This window comes from Myxocyprinus asiaticus, chromosome 2 (genome assembly GCF_019703515.2).
Source record: "Myxocyprinus asiaticus isolate MX2 ecotype Aquarium Trade chromosome 2, UBuf_Myxa_2, whole genome shotgun sequence".
NCBI lineage: Eukaryota > Metazoa > Chordata > Actinopteri > Cypriniformes > Catostomidae > Myxocyprinus > Myxocyprinus asiaticus.
The window spans coordinates 24,180,929-24,203,855 of record NC_059345.1 but is presented as its reverse complement, the minus strand read 5'-3'; the positions used below and the strand labels follow the sequence as shown (position 1 = coordinate 24,203,855).

Sequence of the window (22,927 nt, the reverse complement as noted above, 5' to 3'; positions counted from 1 at the left end):
GGGGTCACTGGTGTTGAGGTCACAGTCCTCTTTGGTTCTTTAAAATAGTAAAGGCGCTGAATGCAATAATTTTATGAATGAAGGCTTGAAAGTCTTGAAATGCTTGAAATGCGATAAAGGCCCAAAATGTTATAATTGTATTTTTAAAGTTCACACAGTACAAGACAAACACTGTGTCTGCATTGCTAGCAATTTGCCTGTTTCAGTCATCTTTTCTATCTTTTTTGTGTTGTATCAAAGAAAAGATGAATATAATTTTAATTTATTTTCATCATTGATGTATCTGTAAAATGACATGACTGTGTCAGCTGGCTAGCAAAAAGAAAATACACAAAATAATTTACTGCCCTCAAGTTGTCCCCTCATTGTTTCTTCCTCCCAGTAGAATCTTTATACACAATATTTTCTTCAAGAATCATAATGCTGTTCTGTTCATATTGACCACTGCTGTCAGGGTCCAAAGTAAAATAAAATAAAAATACCATAAAAGTAGTACATACAACACATAGCTTTTGTATGGCCCCAGAAAGCTTGGAATATAGTGCACTTGTCATATGAACTACTGTTATGATGTCTTTATACTGAACCTTTATAGTATTTGTCCTTTTTGAAGCTTGACAGCTCCTGCTCACTATAAACTGTTATTCTATGGAATAGAGCTGCTCAAAATATCTATTTTTATGTAAAAAAAAAAAAAAAAAAAAAAGCATATGGGTTTTGAACAACATAAGGGTGAGTAAATGAGTGAGTAAAAGGACATTTTCCATTTTTAGGTGAACTACTCCTTTAACTGGTGGCTTATCCTCAATATAAAATGGTCTCTTTTAAAAGAACACTCTTAGGAGATGCTGTTCAAAATTCAGAATTAAAGACATAAAGGAATTATTTAGAAAATCTTAAATTGATTTTAAATCATTACCTAATAATATTTGGATAAAAAATATGACACTGTCCTTGCCACAACCTAAAAACTCAATTGAAGCCACAAGTCAAAGGTCTTACCATGTTCTAGTTTTAATCTGAGGGTGAAAACACTCTACTTTGTGTTATAGATAATTTTTTAAGACAATATCAAGTGAATTTTGTAAAAAGGAACTTCAGAAACTTACCAGATAACCACATTCATTCAATTCCTTTACAATATACACACATTTGCTCTTTGTCTTAAGCCTGATATGCTGTAAACTGCTCCGTTAATGTTTTCACATTCAAAATTATGAATGACATACAAATCACGTGCTGTTTGTGACATATTTTTAATTCGAAATGGCAAATTTCGCCTAATCGTGAATAGTTTGAACCACTGGAAATTACTGTTGCTCTGTACAACATTTCAGTCATAAAATAGTGGGCAAATATTGCATGTTTAGTTAGATACATCTCACTTGACACTAACACTCTTAACCTGAACTGCTTGCTGATGTGCAGCGCTGGAATAATCCAAGAGGTTCCCACTTAGCTTCTTAAACTTGAGTCCCGCCTTCATCGATTTGATTGGCTAACTCAAATGACATTGACGAGCGGTGTTAGACTATTGAGCGCAGTAAAAATGAAACTTTTTTAAGCCATTATGTTATTCCTGCAACAACTTAAAGGTGCAATATGTAACAATTTTCATGTAATATTCGCCTTTTTTTGCCAATGTGTGAACAGCATGTAACGCAACTTAAAAAGTGAGCCCTTCCTTCCCTATAAAATCCTGCAGACTGATTTCCACGCGAAGGGAGCGGGTCGTTTTGCTGGGAAAATCCAAAGGATGTGACATTTATGCGCGCTCCCGAGAGCCTTGCCTCAGTAATAGCTTCTCTTCCATGTCAACAGACAGTCTGCAACAGTAGGTAACGTTATCTTAGAGATGGAATCCAGCAAACGTCTGGCTCCCAGCACAACACCGACTACTACACAAACTCTGAGTAAGCCAAAAAAAAATAAATAAATGAATCTACTGAATCCCATCTGGCTAAGCGGAAATGTGATCGTGGTCGATCAAAAACTAGAGTGAACATCGGCAGGGCATTTGATTCCTGGAGGGACCTTCGTTTGGTTTTGGGAATCAAAACCGACCCTGAATTGCCGTTCTTCTTATTGGACAGGTAAACTTACATAACTGCAAAGCATGTGAAATATAGTGCCATAAGGATTGATCTGTGTAATTTTAGCTAAACTACAATAACTCATTAAATGAATGCTAGACAATGTTCAAGATAATGTAAAAATACCCATTCATTAATGTAACGTAACTTGGCTATACAGAAAATATATACATTCTATTATTATAAACCAATAACGCATCGATATATCAAAATGACAGTTGTGATGGAATCACATCAATACTGAATTGTGTCAACATATTTATAATGTACAGTCTATTTTGTAAACAGCTACTGTCATCATCCACCAAATTTAGCTAACAGCTATTGATAAAGCTGGCAAGCTAGCTAACGCTGACATAGGCTATCATATAAATGCAGTCAATGTATCATGCAAAGAAAAGTGATTACTTCAAACTACAGTCACACATAGTCAGTCTCTTTGTATTTTATGTCATTGTTTTGGCTGATGCTCGCTTGCTCATGTCCCTATGGAGTGTGTGCGCAAGCACGAGCAACAGGTAACTGGCTGCAGTTCACTTAACAGCCACAGGTGTTATTAATAACAAGGGTTTCTGAATCTTACATACTGCACCTTTAATGACAATTAAACAGCAGTGCATAATGGTCTGCAGCAGAACAGCAAAAAGGTTATCAATTATTGGTGGGGACAATCTGGCCATATCTGATTATTGGGGGGACTTGTCCCCCTCAATGTATATTGTGGTTACTGCCCTGTTTCTCACACATACATATGTAGTGCACACAGGGAGAGAGAGAGAGAGAGAGAGAGAGAGAATTGAGGTAAAAAAAAATTGCACTGAAGCCAGAGGCACAAATTTGGTTTAAAGGAAAATTGATGCACTTGGTTTAAGTTGTGTTCTTGTTTGTTTTTTCTTTTATTTGTTACATGTAAATGGAAGACAACGTTTGGAATCATCCGTTTTTAAAAATCAGTAAATGATGGAAATATTTTCGTACACAATCTCTAGACTCTCTCACGAATCCCCATTTGGGAAACCCTGATCTAATGGACCGTTCACATCTTGTCAAATGAGTAAATGATTAGAGGATTTAAATTTTGGGGTTAATTATTCCTTGAAGGGATTTTATGAGTGATCTTAATTAGATAATAAAATGGGGAAAAGATAACAGGCAGTTTACTGCAAACATTTGTTCACAGATTTTGCATCCTGTGAAGTATGTACTGCATTTGATGAAGAACGAACATCTCGGCCATTAGTTAAGTAGTCTATGTTCTGTACAGTAGGTATGCAGGTGAGTAGTAGGTATACATTCCCAGACAGAGTTCACTGGGAAATGTTGGGCATTGTCCTGTGACCCGAATCTATGACATAGTAACAACAACCACGAAAACAGTTTACTCTTTTTATATATATATACTGTATATATTATTGTGTAATATGGAGAAAATGCAATTACCCTGCCTCCTTATTTTAGCCAATGTAATATAATATTTTGCTTACAAGAGATACATAAAACTATGACTGAACTGCTGTTATCTGTAAAATATGTTATACATTTAAACAGAGAATATAACATTTGTTACCCATTATCATTGTATGTATTAAATAATTTTATTAAATAAAGTTAAGACCAGAGTGAACATGTGTTGTTGTGTATAGAACATGTCTGAGCATGTCTGAACACATTGTACAGATGGGATGTCGGAAAGATGAAGGAAGAAGATCAGAGAGAGAAAATGGCTTAAAGAGTTAGATTTATGACCCAGATGCAAGCTGATGGCTGCATAGAGTTGAATTCAAGGTCAAGGACTTTGGAGGCGGTTGCAGTGGGGAATCATCTGGGGAAAAAAACAACTGGGAAATTATTATTTATTGATTACAAATAATTTGCCTATTGAGGTTTTAATTTTTGAGGTTGTGAGCCAGAACATACAACTGGGAAATTATTCCCAGAGTCTTCTATAAGAGTCTTCTGTCCAGTTTGTTAGTATTTTTTTTTTAGATGGTTAAGGCCAGATTTGACTTCCTTTAACTAACCTGAGAATAATAAAAATAAGGTAAAAGGTGTTAGGTTACTCACCGAATAACTATATATATATATATATATATATATATATATATATATATATATATATATATATATATATACAGTATATACAATATATATACAGTATATACAGTATATTCGTATATATAAACAAGCACAATCTAAGCACAATGAACAACTTTTAACGTACAGTTAAAAAGAGCAGCCTGACTTGTGGTTCTTTGCTGGGTTTATTTAAATTCACTGTTTGGAATCTGACGTCTGCTCAGCTCCCGAGGCATTATGGGATAGTAAAGTGTCCAGTGGATGCGTACTTCAGAATCTCTGAGGATGCAGTTGATCATCCAGGTATTTTCCTTCTACTGTTTTATAATTAGGCCTGCTATTCATAATCAGACGTAGTCTACTTCTCCTGCCACATACTGTTTTTGGCATAATGTATACAGTACTGCATACTGTATGCATATTCGGACATATGGACAGTGTGTAGTTTTTATAGAAATAAACCTACACATGGCTTAGTCTCTGCATATAAAGCTGAAAACACAAAGACAATATGAAAACACAACAAGTACGGCTCATGTAAGGTCACATTTAAGTCTAAATAAGAATTGGCCATGTATACAGCACATAACTTGTAATAATAATAATAATAATAAACTTTCTTTTTATATAGCGCCTTTAAAGGTGGCTTCTCAAGGCGCTTTACATGGAGAAAGAAAACATGATATAAGAATAAAAAGCATGAAAAAAAAGATATACACAATATAAACATGCAAGTTGTTAGAATTAATAATAAAACGGTGCAAAAATGAATCATTCCCTTAATAAAAGCATTCCTGAAATAATATGTTTTAAGATATGATTTCAATAAACTCAGAGCCTGTGCTTGTCTAATATCAGCTTGTGGCGAGATCCACAGTTAAGGAGCATAGGAAGAAAAAGCCCTGTCACCCATAGAGCATAAATGGGTCTGAGGGACAGCTAGGAGACCAAATTTGGAGGATCAAGAATCACATTTTGAGGTATAAAGAGTTAAAAGCTGAACATGAATTAGATAGACATCTTTGGCCATTGTGCCAAGTCTCAATGGTATTTCAGCACCTTGTGCAGAAGCTACGCATTTTCAAAATAAGTTTTTGGTGTAAAACTTTTTAAAACACACCTCGAGACACCTGTATTCTGTTCCATTTGTTGCCCTGTGGCTAGCTTTTTTTAACGCCAGAACATAGTCGTTCTGAGTGGCCTCTAAGGCAATATAATGAAGCATAATTCAACTAGCTTTTGACAGCTTTACTGCCAAAATAGTAGCTACCACAACTAATAGCTCTCACACATAGTAAACAGATTCACAATACAGAGCAATACACTCAGAATAAAAAACAAATACATAATAATAAGCCTAATTACATTTTAACAGCTGCTGTGCATTCTGAGAATATTCTACATGCTGCCCTGGACATCATAATGTGTTACTGTTGCATAGGAAATGAATTAATGTTGTCATGTTCTGTCACTTACAAATTACATCAAACATCATTGGTTCTAACTTGTTTTGTTCTTGACTTCAGACCTGGTGCAATACGTCTTTAGGTGGCATTTTAGAATGTACGTGAATTAGATTTGAGAGTTACGACAGAAGATTTCCAGCAAACAACAATTTCAATATGTTTGCGTGCCTTATACAAAGCTATCATATGGTTTCAGAATACTGGAATATAGGGCACAAGTTGTAAAGACAACTTCTATGGTACTTTTTCGGAGCTTGACAGCCTCTTTCCCCATTCACTTTCATTGTGTGAAAAAGAGCAGCCAGGTTATTCTGCCTAATAGGGCTGTGTCAATACAGTCAAATATCAATATATCGCAATACTTTTTCTCATGATATTGTATGGATACTTTAGATCCATGTATCAATATTTATATTAAACTATTTGTTTATTCATATCATGTAAACATACAACAAAAGTTAGCAAATTGTTCCAAATCAATTTAATGAGCTCACCAAAAGACAAAAATGTAATGTTTGGAGCTACATGCTCTTCATCAGATGTCAATATATAACTGAAATGTACCCAAATTAATTGGAATTGAAATTGGAATTGATTTGTAATCTAATCAAATTATGATATGGTGATGTAATGCAATATATTGAATCCTGACATGTGTATTGCAGTACATATCATATCGTGTGGTGCTAAGCGATACCCAGCCATACTGCCTACTATGTTTTGTGTTATAAATGATACAGTAATGGAACGACATGAAGGTGAATAAATTATTTCATTCTTTGGTGAACAATTCCTTTAAAGAGGTTTTAGATATTGATAGAATTTGTGTATGTGTGTGTGTGTTAACTGTCTCTTATTGGCATTCCTATACATCAAAATATCCCTACAAATAGAGCAATAATTCTTATAGAGTAATGGCATCCATCATTCTGGAGCCTATAGTTACCATCACAAACCCAGCAAAACACCAAAACACGGGACGGGTTTGGGTGGTTGACGAGGATATTTTTTTTAGGTTACAGACTGGTAATTACAAGGGTATTATGCTATAAATGTGGTTTATGAGGACTTTTTAGTGTCTCCATAATTCAAATAACTTAAAAAACATACTAAACGGTGGTTTTTTTTAAAAAAAATGTAAAAATGCAGAAAGTTTTTTGTGAGGGTTAGGGTTAGGGGATAGAATCTATAGTTCGTACAGTATAAAAATCATTATGTCTATGGAGAGTCCTCATAAGGATAGCTGCACCAACATGTGTGTGTGTGTGTGTGTGTGTGTGTGTGTGTGTGTATGTGTGTGTGTGTGTGTGTGTGTGTGTGTGTGTGTTAAGTTAGATTGACACTAACTCTGCACTGTTTTCCTTTGACAGTGAGCCTCCATTTTAATATCTTCTCTAAAACGATTTATTGAGCACTCTTTACTCTGGTAATGACAGCTTTTCTAATTGAGGCCAGGCAATGGACAAGGCCAAGTGAAGGATTGGCTGAAAAGAAAGCAGCTTTAGTCTTTATTGTCTAATTGGCTGCAATTCAAGCATCTCAGACAGGCACAATAATTACAAGGCCTGGAGCCTGACCTACACATCCAATTAAACACATAGTCTTGAATGCACACACCTCAGCTCTAGAACTTGCAGTGCAAGAGGTGCCCCGCTGCCACAATCAATGCATCCCAACACAACAGTCTCCCCTGTACCCACACAGACTCGGACACAAATACACAGATACCGCGACTGTCACCACAGTGATGTCACTGTGGTCGGGCCCCATGGGAGTTGGCGCATGGGCTAAAACAGGGTGTGATTGTGGCTGTATATAAGGCGGCAGCTCAAAAAAACTAAAGGCATGAGGGAGTTTAGATATGAGTCAGAGGTGGTAATGGGACACAAACATGTCTGCACATCATTAGAGGAGGGTAGACAACTGTCAGAGATCACAGAAATAGTAGAAAGAAAATGGCTACTGACGCTCTGAGATGTGTAATTTGACACACTTATTATCAACCACATATACTGTGTTTGCACCCACATAATTACACAATACTTTAGTCACGCCTACACAATATAAACCCACTAAATATTTATACGCAAACATACACCCATCTTGTTTCCCATCAAAACAGTGGTAAATGTCTTGCATTAGTGGCTAATCTAATTAGCTCAGTTAAAAGGAGGTTTTTATTTATTTATTTGTAATTCAGGCAATCACAGCACTGTGGGTATATGAACAGCAGAAGCATTTTTCCAGCCTCTCCTTAATCGTAACCTCTCCTCTGCAGATGAGTGTTTAAGCTGCATTGTGTTACTTGTCATTGTGTTTTTTTAAATGTGCGTTTGTGTGTGTGTGTGTGTGTGTGTGTGTGTGTGTGTGTGTGTGTGTGTGTGTGTGTGTGTTTATGCAAGTATGACATATGCAAGTATGATTAACATGCAGCAGTAATCCTTTTTTTGCATAGTCGAGCGTTTTTATCTGTCTGTTACAGTATACATGACACAAAGTGTATTTAAATATTTAAAGGAAGCTGATTCCAGCTGGTCTTGTTTTTCATCTGTTCATGTATTTAATAATGTTCAGCTCCTTCAGCTGCAAGAACATGAATGCCTCCCATCCAAAAATGTTGTTCTTAATTCCTAGCGTTTGCTATGATATCTTTTTCTTTTTTTGTGCTGCGTTTGTGTCAACCTCCATCTTTCGAAGTATGTGCAGAACGGCAAGCCAAATTGTGGTTCAATTTATGTGTATACCAAAGAGCAATACCTTGGGCTGGTTGCACCAGCCATACATCGGCGTTTTTACAGCTGGCTTGTTTGGAGCATTTGATTCGGAACCTGGCGCGTTTTCTCTCTAGGTTCGGTTAATTTAGGCATATATGAACACGGCAATCACACTCGGATCCGCACCAAAATAATCGATCCGAGACCTCCTGAACGAGGTGGTCTCGAACCGATTGCAAACGAACTCTGGAGCGGTTCGCTTGTGGTGAGAATGCAAACTGACCCAATGGACCAAAACACCAAATAATATCCCTATAAAAACCATGAACATAACTGATGGATCTGCAGAGAACAAATCTGTAGGTCAGCACGTCTCTGTAATTCATAATCAAAATGTGGATAGAGCCTTTTGGGGACTATATTAGACATAACTACATGTTTAAAATAGCAGTTACTTTATAATTCCTGAGGTAAATAGTACAATCGCTTCTTTCTTTGGGATGGCAGCAAAACACAGGTAGGACGACGTTAGCAACTTTATGACAGATGTAAAACATCTTTACTGTATGTAACTTCACTCTTTCTTATGTGTGTTTGTGTGTGCACGGGAGAGAGAGAGAGAGCTCTGTGTCCATGAGAACAGACACTTTTCAATACAGAAATAATACAAAAGCAGCTAATGATGGATAAAAATAACCATCCAAATGATGGATTTTATTTGCAGTGCAACCTCTGACTGGTACACACATTTTGTGCCACACGGAAGCTTTTTGCATAACCGTGACATAAACAGTAGTCGAAAATTTGCAACAGTTGACAAATGTATGCAGGTATATAATTTTAACCGGTATTTGGATGGAAGAGCTAAATACCTGAACAGCACACAAACTCTGACCAATGAGGGGACAGTTTGCTCACATGTGACATTTATTAATACAGTTTTGGTCAGTTTTGAAATGTTGCCTGTGAAAGTGAACCGTACCAAGAAGAAAATGCAACATTCTAACAATTAAGTCTCTGTTTCGGAACAATTTAAACGATCTACAGGTCTGAAAATGCATGTTATAGCGTAAATGGGCACTAAGTTACAATTTACGCACTACTAAAGATTTGAGCGTTGCACCATTAAACTACACAATGTATAAACAAAATATTTACAGAAGCCTCCGACCAGGAGTAATGGTTGGAATAAAAATGCAAACTGATTAAATTACATCAGTATCTCATATTTTATGTGAAAGCTTTCAATTCTTTAGACTTATATGATCGTGTTGACATTTACACTCGTTTACATTTACAAGAGTGAACACCATGGTTCACTTTCCTGTGTGCATTAACTATATCTAAACAAATATATAAGATATCACAATTAGTAAAGATCTTTTTTTTTTCAATCTGTTTTATTATTTATTGCCCCTTATTAATTTAAGATAGTACAGTTCCTAAATAATATTATTTACATATGTAGATATACTATTTGATGTGTTTATTTTGTTTTTACATATCGTTTTTCAATGGAAATATAATTTATTACAGCTAACAGTTATGTGAGACAAAAAAGGTTTGAACAAGATAACACTGAGATGCACAGCTTTTGAACACTTATGTTGACAAATTTGAAGGCTGCTTACTGGATTGATAAAGGTAAACATCTCATTATGTGACTACGCATTACTTTACGGAGACCTTACAACCTACTAGCTAAGGAACTTAGGAACTTGTGGTGCAACTGAATTAAGTAATGACTTAGTTATAAACAAACTAGTAGTTACTTAGCCCTTAGTGTGAACTTTAGTGAGACCTTACGCATAGCTGATCAAACCCTACACTGGAGAGAGCTATCCGTTAGCGTCCCCATTCGTCTCTATGGCAGTAATAGGCTAGTGCATGGTTCACTGAAAGTATGCGAAATGGAGGCTTCCATCTTTGCTCATGTGTGCTTATTTCCAGGATTGGGTGTAAAGTGACTGATCACTTGTCAATTGGAACAGAGGGGAGATCCATTTCACACTTTTAAGAGTCCTTCAAAAACAATCTGTCACCGGAAAAAGATGTACTGTAATTTTTAAAAAAAAGAAATGGATTCGTCTGAAAACAGGGATGAAATTTTTAATGGCTTTCAATGGATAAACATGCCTTTTGACATAATTTGGTGTAGTTCCAGCATCTACCCACAGGGGCAAACAGGGACCTGCTAACCAATCATTCCTACCCCCTGCATGTATACATGCTGGACAAAGCCGAGCCATAATCGCATTATCTACTGTTGGGCTGTTAGTCCGACTTCGCAAAAAAACGGACTGGAAATATTTCAGTATGGCTAAAGCTTTTACCAACTGAAATTGAACTTTTAAAGTGCATATAAATGTACTGAGTGTAAAAACAGTCTAATGTGTGAGAGTGTGTGTGTGTGTGTGTGGTATAAAAATCATTATATCTATGGAGAGTCCTCATTAGGATAGCTGCACCAACATGTGTGTGTGTGTGTGTGTGTGTGTGTGTGTGTGTGTGTTTGTGTGTGTTTAGGCCTCAGAGAAGAAGCTGCAGCAGCAAAAATCTCAGCTGTCAGCAAGCAAGTGTTCCAACAAGTCAGCGAGTTCCTGAGACGAGCGATCAGAGGTTTAGATGTGGTTCCTAAGCAGGAGGAATTCTAAACAGGAGAATCCAAATCTGTTTTTTGAAGAGGCAATGGGAGCTGAGCAGGGAATCATTCCTTCATTTTTGGTGAGCACATGCAACACCTTGTAATTGTCTACAGGCTATATCTCTAGCAATGTCCATGTCTGGGTCACCGTGTCTGCTCGGAATCTCACTTTCTTTGATCATTGAGCCCTTCACAACATCTAATGTAGATGTAATCTACTGTTCAGTTATCTGCTTCCTGTATGGGGTCACTGGGCATGCTCAGTGGACCATAATAGCATATGATATACTTTCACCATCCACCACTCAGACACCCCTACATGTATGTCATGATCGAGGGTTTGTGTTTTTTATCCAAATAGAAACCTAAACAAAAGTTGCAATCTGGATTTGGTCTGACTCTTGTAATGCTTTTATGAAATGTATTGTGATATTCTCTGTGATTGGAGACAAATTAGGAACAGATGCATGTGAAACCAAACAACCTTCATTAATATATAAACTAGATGAGAAGAGGTAAATGAAATAAAAAAATTAAAAAAAAACACCAAAAAAATGTCATTTGAAGAAGAGAAAAAAACCCTGTGAAAAAAAATCAGTTAGGATTGATTTTGGATCAGTGGATCAGCATTCTTTACCCAAATAGTAACCTAAACCATCAAAAAAGATGCAACAAAGCTGATCTAAGGTCAGCAGTCTGACGAGACCATGGCACTCTTGACTAAACCGAGATGTTTTTCTCAGCACAGATAGCTAAAGGTCAGTTAAGGAAAGTCTTCCCTTTTCTCATTATTGGAGGTTTGCTTTCAATGGAGTTGTTGATGGGATATTTACCTTCTGAAGCATTCCAGAATGGAGTAAGCATGTGACCTGAGTGCATACATTTTCTTGGTTGGAGGTCTGCTGTTTTGACATGTTATGGTTCCAGTGGCAATGAATAACAACCGCAACATGAACCTACCTGGCAAAAACAAGCCCACTAGCTGGACCCAATCATTTCAAGCCATAGTCCTGAGCAGGACTTCAAAATGGCTTATTGTGCAATAAGTACACAAAGGTACAAATTAACTGTGCACAAAGTACACAAGTATACAGTGAACCTCTAATAATATTTGCCGGTAAACATTTTGTTCTGCACAGCTCAAAAGTTGAAACAAAAGAAAACTATAGATATAAACCATGGTTTGATTTTGCATGTGGGAAACTCCCAATATGTGCCTGAAATGTATATGTCTTCCACTGTACACTAGTACTGTACTTTATTTTCTCCTTTGGTTCTGCTTGAGCGACTACAATTGGTTTAATTTCCCCAACATGTCAGACACACTCGGCCAGCTACACCTCGTTTAGACAGACAGACACAGAGACAGTTAGGCTGATGGATGGGGTATACAGCTAATGACTGCTGGAAATCCCAAGATCCTTATTAGAGTTCTCTCTCTCTCTGTGAAGTGAATTGAAGAGGATGTGCACGTGTGTGTGGATGGATGTGGGCGCGTGTGTGTAGATGGATGGAGTTTGTACAAAGAGAGCATAATTGGTCTGGATAAAACATTAGGGTAGAGGGTTTGTGGAGCACGGTTACTGATTTCTGTCAAAACAGAATTCATCAAGCCATTGGAGAGTGAGATGGCAGAGGAAATCATTTTTAAAAGAGAATAGGCCTTCATTTTTCATTTAACACAAGGGAAAAGTTGGTCTCTCCAGTCCTCTGATGGGACAATAGTTTACAAGGAATAGTAGAAAAAGTTATGCACAAGCAAAAGTAGCAATCTGGATTTGGTCTGATAAATTATATCTCTATTCCCCATGCTAGAGTTGAAAGGAGACATTCTCACAATGCTTTTTATAAAAATGTATTGTGACATTCCCTGTAATTGGAGGCAAATTAGTAATAGAATAAATGCATGTGAAACCAAACAAGCCTCATCAATATAACCAGACTCTTGGCCTGCTAGATGAGAAGAGGTGAAGGCAAAAAACCAAAAGCCACCAAAAAGATGTAATTTGAAAGGAGACTTTAGAGTTGTGGTCAAAATAATCAATAGAATTAATTTCGCCTTGTTTACTTGAGTAAATGCTTTATCAGACCACAGTTTGATATAATGAGTTGTTTGAGGAAGACACAAGGGTAGAACTTACAGCTGAATGAATTAATTAGAAACCAATAAAACATGGTTTGATTAAATTTCAGTGGTGTACTTTAGGCATTTGCAATAAGGTTTTTGTTGGTTTTATAATACTAAATGCATTTGAAGGGCATCTGGTGTAAAACCTGTACCAAGTCAAATATGCGAGTCCGCTGTGGCGACCCCTAATGGGAGCAACCGAAAGAAGGAGAAGATAATACTAAATGCATTTATGAAATGTTATGTTAAAGGTGCACCAAAAATTGGTAACCAAAAACCTAATAACTCTGCACAACAGTGTGTTCATTTTGACAGATCTTAACTGACTGAACAATGTATCCGGAATTAGCTGTCAGCCTCAAGGCAGGTGGTGCTCCAGGTGAACCAAGGGCAGTAAGAAGGTGTTTAGCATCCGGCTGATGTCATGAAGCCCTCTTAAGGCAATCTCTTAAGGTATACTCATGGCGAAGTTCTTCTACGTTCTTCACTCAGCTAAGCAACGGTATACTCTTTGTGAGCATTCAGACATCGGCCACGCCGCTGGGGAAGGCATTTAGAGGAGCATTTAAATGTGAGGACGCACAAGACTATATTTAAAATTATAACTAATGCGACATTACAATGTGTTATCAATGACTTCATGTCTCATTCTATGAGTTGAAGTCACATGAGATCAGCAAAAGAAGCTGTTTTAACCACTTGATGATGATTTAAAGTAATATATATGCAGTCGATATTGTGTAATTTGTCATGTTTATATTCTTCATTCATGGCGCTAATGCGCTAACACACTATACACAGCCATAATATGCACACGTTACACTCTGTTATTGTAATTTGTGATGACATTAACACTACTGCTACAGGGGTGGAGCTAGGGGGTCAGGCTTCGGTCAGTGGTGGCCACGGCCACCCCATTGGCCACCCCACTCGCAATGGACTCTATGCATGATCACTTTCGTGTTTTGCCTCAGGGGGCACTCTTGGTTCTGGCGCAGCACCAGAAACTATTTCTTTCTACGCTGATGAAAATTACTTTTCACATGCGTTATTTACACAAGTTTCTGCGGATGACACTGGACAATATCCACTGCACACTGAGACACGGAACTGTTGCTCCATCCAGTAAAAGAAGGGGTTTAACAACGTGTATTTTAAGTTATCGAGCACAATGAGGGTGAATATTCACAAGCCATAGACCAGCACAGGCTTAGGAAGGTCCCTGTTTCTGATTGTATTACACATGTAATTATTTTGATTCATTTTGCTAAAGTATAGCCCTGTGATATTATAAATTTATATAATATGACAACTGATCCAGCTTCACAGCAAATGCTTGAGTGAATGATTTCTTAACATAGACTTTAACCATACAGTTTGTCTAACAGTGGTCAATATTAGTTTATTGTATTCTATTTATGCAGTATAATATCATTTTCACTTTCAGTGATCACTGCACAGTCGCTGGATGTAAATACTTTGCACACAGAAGAAGCCTTACACAACGGTATAGAAATGTTCGGCCATTCTGCAAGCTTCAGATCGTATGTATTTACACATTTGGAGCTCATTACTGAGATCATTTTATACTTTTGCTAAGTAAAATCACATTTTTTGCATTAAATCACTTTATTTTAGAAAGAATAATTGTTTGCTACAACTCTTGACACTTTTGCGTTAGCTGGATACGATACCAGAAGATAAATTTTTCATGATCCAATCGATTCCAAATTGATAATGTCAAGTCCTGACCTATGTTTTTTCTAGCTGAATATTCTGTTTCACTCGGCAATACATCAGATTTCAAAAGTAAAATGGATCAGCATTTCATGTTGACTTTAAATGATAAGTTAACTTGAGAACTTGTCTGGGCTTCCCCCACATTCGGTTTAGGTAGCAGAATGAGGTTCCAGTGCTCAGAGCAAGAGACTGCCAGCGTCCCTCAATCCATCCCAGCTGAACCTGATTAAAAACACCTGGTTGAGGAGTAGTGATATCACTGATCTTGACCGAGAAGACAGTATGTTTTTTATTTTTTATTTATTTTTATTTTTTTATGTGGGGTGAGTTATAGAAGGTTAATGTAGGTGAGAACTGACGTAGTATATGTTTTGAATACTGTAGATGCTGTACACTAGGATGAAATTAAGAGGGAGAAATCTTTTTATTTAGAAAACAAAATATTTGGATAAATGTATGTGTTCTATTTAAATTGACTTCAATGGCCTATAACATCGAGACTGCATGTTCTTGATGGCTCAGGAAGTCATACAACAGGGAAACCCATCCGTAAGTTCTAAAAGTGCAAATGTTTTGCCAGGAAGGATGAAAAAATGCACAAATTATAATTTAGAACATCTATAACTACATAGTTGCCTGTGAATAACAACAGCAGGTCTACATATTTTGATGTTATGTAACTCTACTGTCTGTAATTGTGAAACATCTGTTTTCATTTATAAAATTTGCTTTCCCATCATGATCATTATTGCACTCGAAGTAGACCTGAAGAAAATTCTTCTTAACTTCCATTTTCTTCTTAATTTCTAACTGAAGAAAAAAGTTATGAAGATGTTGTATTCCCGAAAAAAATAAAAGTTCTTAAAAATCGTCATAACATCTTAAATTTAGTCACAGTTTTCTTAATCCCAAAAGGTAAGATGTTTAATGAATTTACTACGTGTTTTATATCTGAAGCTTTCTGTCATGTTGAACTGGAAGTCGCAATGGGCCGTTTATGTCGAAATGTGGTTTTAGACCAAAACACATTTTTTACTTTTTTGTGTTTTATGTTATTTTTATTTTCAGCTTTCAAACCATGAAAATGTTATAACGAAATTTAAACAATAAATGTTGTTTTGAAGCTTTTTAATGTGGTGACCAATCATGCTAGCTAGTAAATTCAAAGGGATGCACTGCATAGTGCTCTCTCTCTCTCTCCATGATCTTTAGAGTTAATTATTAGAAAGCTGACACTGTCCTCTGCAACCCTTTCCCATCCTCGCCACTTACTTTGCGACGTGATATAATTATCAAGCTTCCCAAGGAGAACTTTTTCCTTGCTGTAAGTTCCACAACAAGAACTTCCAGTTGTTGTTTTTTCCTTCCATGTCAAATTAAAAGTTGTCAAATGGTTAAATTAGCAGCAAGTAAATTCTCCTCTGATGGTTAATGTCGTTAAAGTAACACATCTCATGCACTTTAAATAAAAAATGATCAGATCAGTATGATCAGAAAATGTCATTTTATTCTTAAAAAAAAAATTGGAGTAAAAAGAACTTTCTTATTTTATTTATTTGTTACTTTTTTCTTAAAAAAAAATTCGTAAATCATGCCCCAGGTACAGTTTCACATAGACAGTCTTTCATAATAAATATTCAAATTCATTATGCATTTTTTGTCTTTTGAGATCAAACCAGGCAAATTTAGAACATATTGCATTTGTGACACACCAGAGAGAGTTAATCAAACTACAACTATTAAAAACACATAAAACATAAACATTAAAATAGTGGGCCAAATATATTTTAACATATCTACAACCAATGCCAAATACAACACATGTAAATAATGTATCCTAAAACCATTAGCCTAGGACTTCATCTTCAAAAGCACTGTGAGAGTTGAAAGGATCCATTAAAATACAAAAAAATTCACAGCGGCATCTAGGTAGGAAAACAATGTCTCATAAGTGCTTAGATGTTTTCCAGACAGGCAACTATGAAGCACACGGGTCGCCAATATGAGGCACAGAGGAGAGAGTGAGGAATCTATTTTCAGTCAGAACAGACTGCGTTGCTGTTGACAGGTTGAACTGTTATCCATTTTAACACTTCTATGGCTTCTCTTCGGTGGTATGTCCCACCCTTCCTTTGTGTACGCATGTGCACAAGCACACACATACACTTTCAGAACTTACAGCACCCCTAACACACACAAATACATACTCAGTTCACACAAACCACTTACAGTGTTATGGGAGAAACCTGACTGTATATTTCTTTTTTAAATTTGCTTTGAACTCTATAGGGCGGAACTGTGGCCTTAACTGTGAGGTATTTTAAGTGAGACTCCTGGAAAGCCTGCACAGAGCTGCCAATTACTAGCCTCAGTATCATAGTGTGGTCACAGGCACAAATCATGCATCTTGGCACAGGGCTCTTATGCAGAATGCTTCTAAAATCATAGTGATTCTAAAACTTTACAGTCTTTTAGAATCATAATGCCTGTGGAACTTAATGCCTGGTCTCTCAAAACAAAAATAACATCTGTGTGTTGCAGGTGATTCTTAGGATTGGCCTCCACATAAGTTACACTCCCTTGGTGGGGCCATTAATAATGCTAAAATAAATGGTAACCTTTTTTCTTAAAGAGACACAACATCACTCTCACAAGCTGTCATTTATTTCTTGTTCTCTTGCTTTTGCTTATTTCTTGGCAGTGCAGTAGACTGTGCTGCTGGTGATTTCCTGGTGGTAATTTCAGGCTGAGAACACCCCCACTGCTCTAAATTTGACTTATTCCAGGGTCCAGTTACCACTAATCACTGTTGAAACATAATGCAGTGTATAAATGCAGGCAACTTGCAAAACAGAACAATTTGCAGTAATAAAAACTGCATTACGACTAAAGCAATGTTCAGTCTATGTGTTGGAGAGACGAAACAGTGTTTAGTTCATTTATTAAAGCTGAAGTGTGTTTAAAATACACTCCCCTATTCCAGGTTAATGTGCTGAGCCATTCGTGGGTTAATTTTTCTGAAAAGTATAAACACTTCAGGTCTGTGTGTTTGAGCATCACAAACCAAACATTGCAACAATGGCTCAACTAATGGTTTGAATTTGGGGCATGACTATCTGTTTGTCCAAACCATGCAAGACATGGTTCTGGAAACCTATTTGAAAACAGTTGTTATTTTTGCAATTCCATTTGTTGACGTTAGTGGTGCAGAAATTACACACTTCACCTTTAAGTGATCACATGGTTGTTGCTACTTGTGGCTACTGTGGACAAAAAAAAAAAGAAACAATAAAAAAATTCCTGTTCGCTGGTCAACTGATAGATAAAGAACAGATAAAGGCTTTTTCTTCCCTTCATGTTGCATTCAGTACATCTTGCTAACACATGTGTGTCCTAGACAATGCGGCTTGTTGCATCCTTTCTATCTCTTTCTCTCTGTCTCATGCTTTCTCCATTCGTAGGTCCATTCCTTTTTCCTCAGGCATATCTGTAACCCTTATCCATTCTGGTTAAGGTAAACAATTACAGCTAAAAGCAGACAATACTAAATAATTACAAGCAATGTATTCCTCCAACACAACTCACCCCAGTGCATTGGACTTGACAGAGATGCTGTTCAGGCCTTAACCATGACTGGTTGATTCATTGTAAACCATGTTGCCTCTTTGGACGGTTAAAGACAGAAGGAGCCTTATCTGCCTGTCTGCAGACATATCTGTGGCTCTTTTGCTGGTTTAAAGGCATTCCTGGCTGTCTTATCAGGGTTTGTGGGGTACAGGCTGTCTCTCATAAGGATCTCTCTAATCAGTCTTAATTAACAACACAAATACAGCGTCAGGAAGTGCTAGAGTTTGATTGTGGAAACTCTATTGCTCTTTGTACAGACAAAACCAAAGAGAGGCAGTTCATACAGCCATTCATTTTCTGTATTACCTCCATTGTTCTATTTATTACAGCTTTATTTTTCTGTCACACCTTTTCTATCAATCCTACCTCTCATCTGTGGAAAGATATGGTCTTCTGCGAGCAGATGTGCTCAACCAATTTTACTTGATAGGAATATTTCCCCCAAAAATGAAAATTCTGTCATAATTTACTCATGCTTATGTTGTTTCAAACATATATGACTGTATTTCTTAAGTGGAACACAATGCTCTGTGTATTGTTTTAAGTGGTTAATAACAGAAGTTCTTGGGTGAACACACAAGACACTGTAAACAAGCTTCTCTCCTACTGCTTATGAACGCCATTATCACATCAATATTTTAGAAGAAAAATGATTTACATTTTGTGTAGTTTCTCATCAGAACCTGTCATATATCTTCAGAATGCTTGGAACATTACACATGAGTCACATACACTACTTTTATGATACTTTTTGTAATTTTAAAGCTTAAAAGAGTCATTATCAACTGCCATTGTATTGAAAAGATGGATCGTAATATTCATTAAAAAATGTATTTTTGTATTCCGAATAATAAAGTAAGTTATACAGGTTTGTAACGATATGAAAGTGATTAAATTATAATTTTTTTTTTGTATTAACTATTTCTTTAATCAAGTGATTAAATATTTATTTCACTGTTACACATCTGTTATGCATTCATAATGAATTTCCATTCATTGGTGTCAACACCAAGAGTCATATTTGTGTGAAAAAGTGTGTCTGTTTTCGTAGCAAAGGGATTCAGGGTTCATGTGTGTGTCTTTATTTATGTGTGATGGACACATCTCTTTCATTATGTTTCCTGCTTTATGTCTCTTTGTTTTTGCACAGCACATTCTGAAGGAGAGGGGGCTTGCCGACAGATGTTTTCACAGAGACAATATGAGATACTTGGACACGTTGATCTGTCTGGACTCAATGACAGTCTCGTTCCTGCTGCCATGTGTTTCAAAAACCCTGCCATAGGGGTCAGTGGTACTTTAGAGAAATGTTCTCTGGAATTTCTGATGGGGGAGTGTAAAAGGAAGGGTCATGTAGGGATAAAGAAATGAAGTATAAGGGAGATAAAGAGAGAATGTGATCAATTGCGTCAATATGTTTATGCTGTTAAATGTCAGAGGAGGAACTGCTCTTGATGTGTGTATTATTTGTGTGGATAGTTGTATTTTCAAATGTGCTCAAATTTCAAAAGTCTCATAGAATTCCCCTTCCTATAGAATCTCAGTTGGCAAAAGGCAGAATTCTGCTTGGGACAAGCATTCATCGGAAATAGGAAATTTCAAATCCATTCGGTCAAGGACTTCAATGTAATGACTCCCTGTGGAGGTTTATCAGAAAAGCAGGCAAATAATTTGGAAAGCACTGGAGGCATTCACTAACTTTTAGAATGAGAGTAGAGAGAGAAAGAAGTTTTATGGAGAGTTAGTTGTGCTCTGGTTTGGCAAATGACTGGAAGGAGGCAAATGACAAATGCTCTGGTTTGGCAAATGACTTCTTATTCTGCATTTTTGTGATAGTTAAGTCTTGACATGCTTCTGTGGTGATTAAATTGTAGTGCCACAGGAAAAGGTAAACACATTTGAATTGATTCCATTATGTCTGATTGGAGATGTAACTCTGCAGAGTACATGAACATTCGATAGCAACATGTCGACTTCCCGTGTCATCTTGTTGCAACCTACATGGCCTTACACACCAAATCAGAACTGGAATTCACTGTACGTATATTTTTATTTGTACATATGCACGTGTGGCCTACTCTTCTAAATAGTCTTAAACCGGTTCTGCTGTTAGGATGAATGGCCGTTGCTATCATTTCAGGAAACCATGTGGCGTTAACTGAGCGATGACATCTGGTGAGGTATCTTGTCAGGAATTAAAAAAACTACTTTTATGTCTTAGACATCCATCATTTTTACTTTGGAGACGTGTTTCTGGTAAATGCACTTCAATTTTAAATTATTTCTCAATAGCTCACAATTCATCCGTTTGTTGAAGAACATCAAAAGAGCCGTGGAGGAATATGGATTATACTCAGCATAAATCAAATTCAGAACATTCACGATCTGACACTAGATGATAGACCGACGCCTTACACAATGTCAGGCTCTCATTCATGTTCTCGTAACTCTTTTCTTTTCATGCTCAATTACCCCCTTTCGTCTCTCTCCATTATTTCCCAATCTATCTTTTATGATTTTCTCTCTTCTCTTCTAGTCTTTAAACTATTTCTTGCATGCACAGACTCGAAAACACACAAACAATGAGATTACAAAGCTGCTCTTACCGCTGCCCGCTGGAAAGCCCCCCTGGTGTAGGTGCCTCCTCCTCTGTAGGTGATGGAGGGGATCTCTTTGCTGAAGAGAGAGCACTTGTGCTGGTGGGCTTTGGGCATAGACACATAGTCCACTCTTGTAACCACATGGTTCTTGGAACTAAATGTCACCAACGCCACACGTGTTGCCTCCGGTGACACTGGAAAGTCTGACAGCAGCTTCCGTACAAATCGCAGCTCGTTCCCAAAGTTTGACGCTCCCACACTGGACGACTCATCCACGAGGAAAACCAGATCCAGAAGGCCACCCTGCTCCCGAAGAAGACGCACATTTTTTCGGAAGACCTGGCCCAGACGTTCCACTTTCCTTTCCGCGCTCTCTGAAAGGTTTTGCTGGGATTGGGCTGCATGACGCAAAGCCTGTAGGGACATCTGCTGAACCTGTGTTGGCCAGGCGGTTGAGACAGTCCAGAACAGCAGCCAGACCATTAAGGAGAACAATGTCAGTCTTAGTGTCACCATTATAGCACCACCAACAAAGATGTCCAATAGTGGTTGCAAAAAAGTGATGAGGCAATGATAATAATCGTAATATTAAGGAACTTGTTGGTTCTCCTCTTTTTCTTCTCTATTGCTCTATTTCTTTTCCAGGCAGGGTGAGGCTCCTATCTCTCCGCTGGTCTCAGGCATCTGTGGTGCTCCTTCATCTCAACCACCGTGTAAATGCTTCTCACCTCTCTATCTTAAAATCATTTAAAAAGGAGCTAGACGGTGAAAAAAAGTTCTGTGAGAGCGAGAAAGAGAGAGGGTGTGTGTGCTGGTGCGAGACTTGAGAGGGAGTAAGAAGGACGAGGGAGAGAGAACAGCAGCAGAGGAAAAAAGGGGGCAGTCAGATGCGTGAGTGTCTCTCTCTTTTCCTTTTTCTTCTTGTCCTGTTCTTTTCCTTATTCCCCACCTTTCTTTTTCCTTGGCTTGTCTTGAAGTACTAGGTTGTGTGTCATTGGAACACTCTAGACAGTCTGTCGGCCAATTGCTTTGTGAGAAAGTAAGTGTGTGTGAGAGAGAGACGTTTGTCTGTCAGCCTGTCAACATGCCCAAAGAAAACATCAGCACGGAGCCTGTTGATCAAGTCCATATGTCTGGCACTCATCAGCTTTTGGACGAACAGTCTCACCACACCACACCAGGCAGATACCAAGAGAGCCATCTGCTAATGAAAAAAACTGGGGGAGGGAAATAAATGGGGGAAGCTGTAGACAAAACAACAATGAAATGGATATCAAAATAATGAAGAAGCAGAAAGGTTGTTAACAGGTTTATATCTTAGCTCCTGGAGCTTACATGTTATAATAAGGCGCAACATATCACAAAAGTGTTTTGTTGGATCAACGGTGCCTGCGGTCTTTATTACTTCCTCTGGTTTTCTCTTGGGGGTCTTGTGGGGAGAGACATTTGAAGGAGGATCTGACCCCCCTCTCTGTCTTTTTTCTCTCTCTTTTATTCCTTCCTTCTTCTCTTGTGTGATTTTATCTGTAACCAAAACAAATGCTTCAAGGAGTTTTAGGCGGACTGGCTAAAGCTAGGCTGTATGACCGAGCATATCGAGCCATATTAAAACTGGAATTAATACAAATGGATATCAAGTGTGAAGAATCCCAGCTGTCGCAGCTTTGACAGGACAAGAGGGACAACTATTGTTAATATTGTGAGATTATAGCGCAGGCAGCTACTGAATCTTAACTGAAACAGCATGCTAAGTATTAAGTGTGAGCTATAAATCTAACTGTGAAGTAACTATGTAGGAAACTTTGCATCTGAGAGAAAAAGAGACTTAGACTCCCTGCA

General features: G+C 37.4%; 1 protein-coding gene across 6 annotated transcripts in view; it reads right to left on the bottom strand.

Annotated features, from left to right (window-relative positions):
* Positions 1-21,744, bottom strand: part of svep1 (sushi, von Willebrand factor type A, EGF and pentraxin domain containing 1) — a 114,935-nt gene extending 93,191 nt beyond the window's left edge. For all 6 annotated transcript variants that reach the window (XM_051720794.1, XM_051720804.1, XM_051720822.1 and 3 more), the window contains exon 1: positions 21,095-21,744. In XM_051720794.1, the coding sequence (XP_051576754.1) occupies positions 21,095-21,604 (510 nt within the window). In that variant the 5' untranslated portion in view covers positions 21,605-21,744. The remainder of the gene's footprint in view (positions 1-21,094) is intronic.
* Between the last annotated feature and the right edge of the window lie 1,183 nt (positions 21,745-22,927).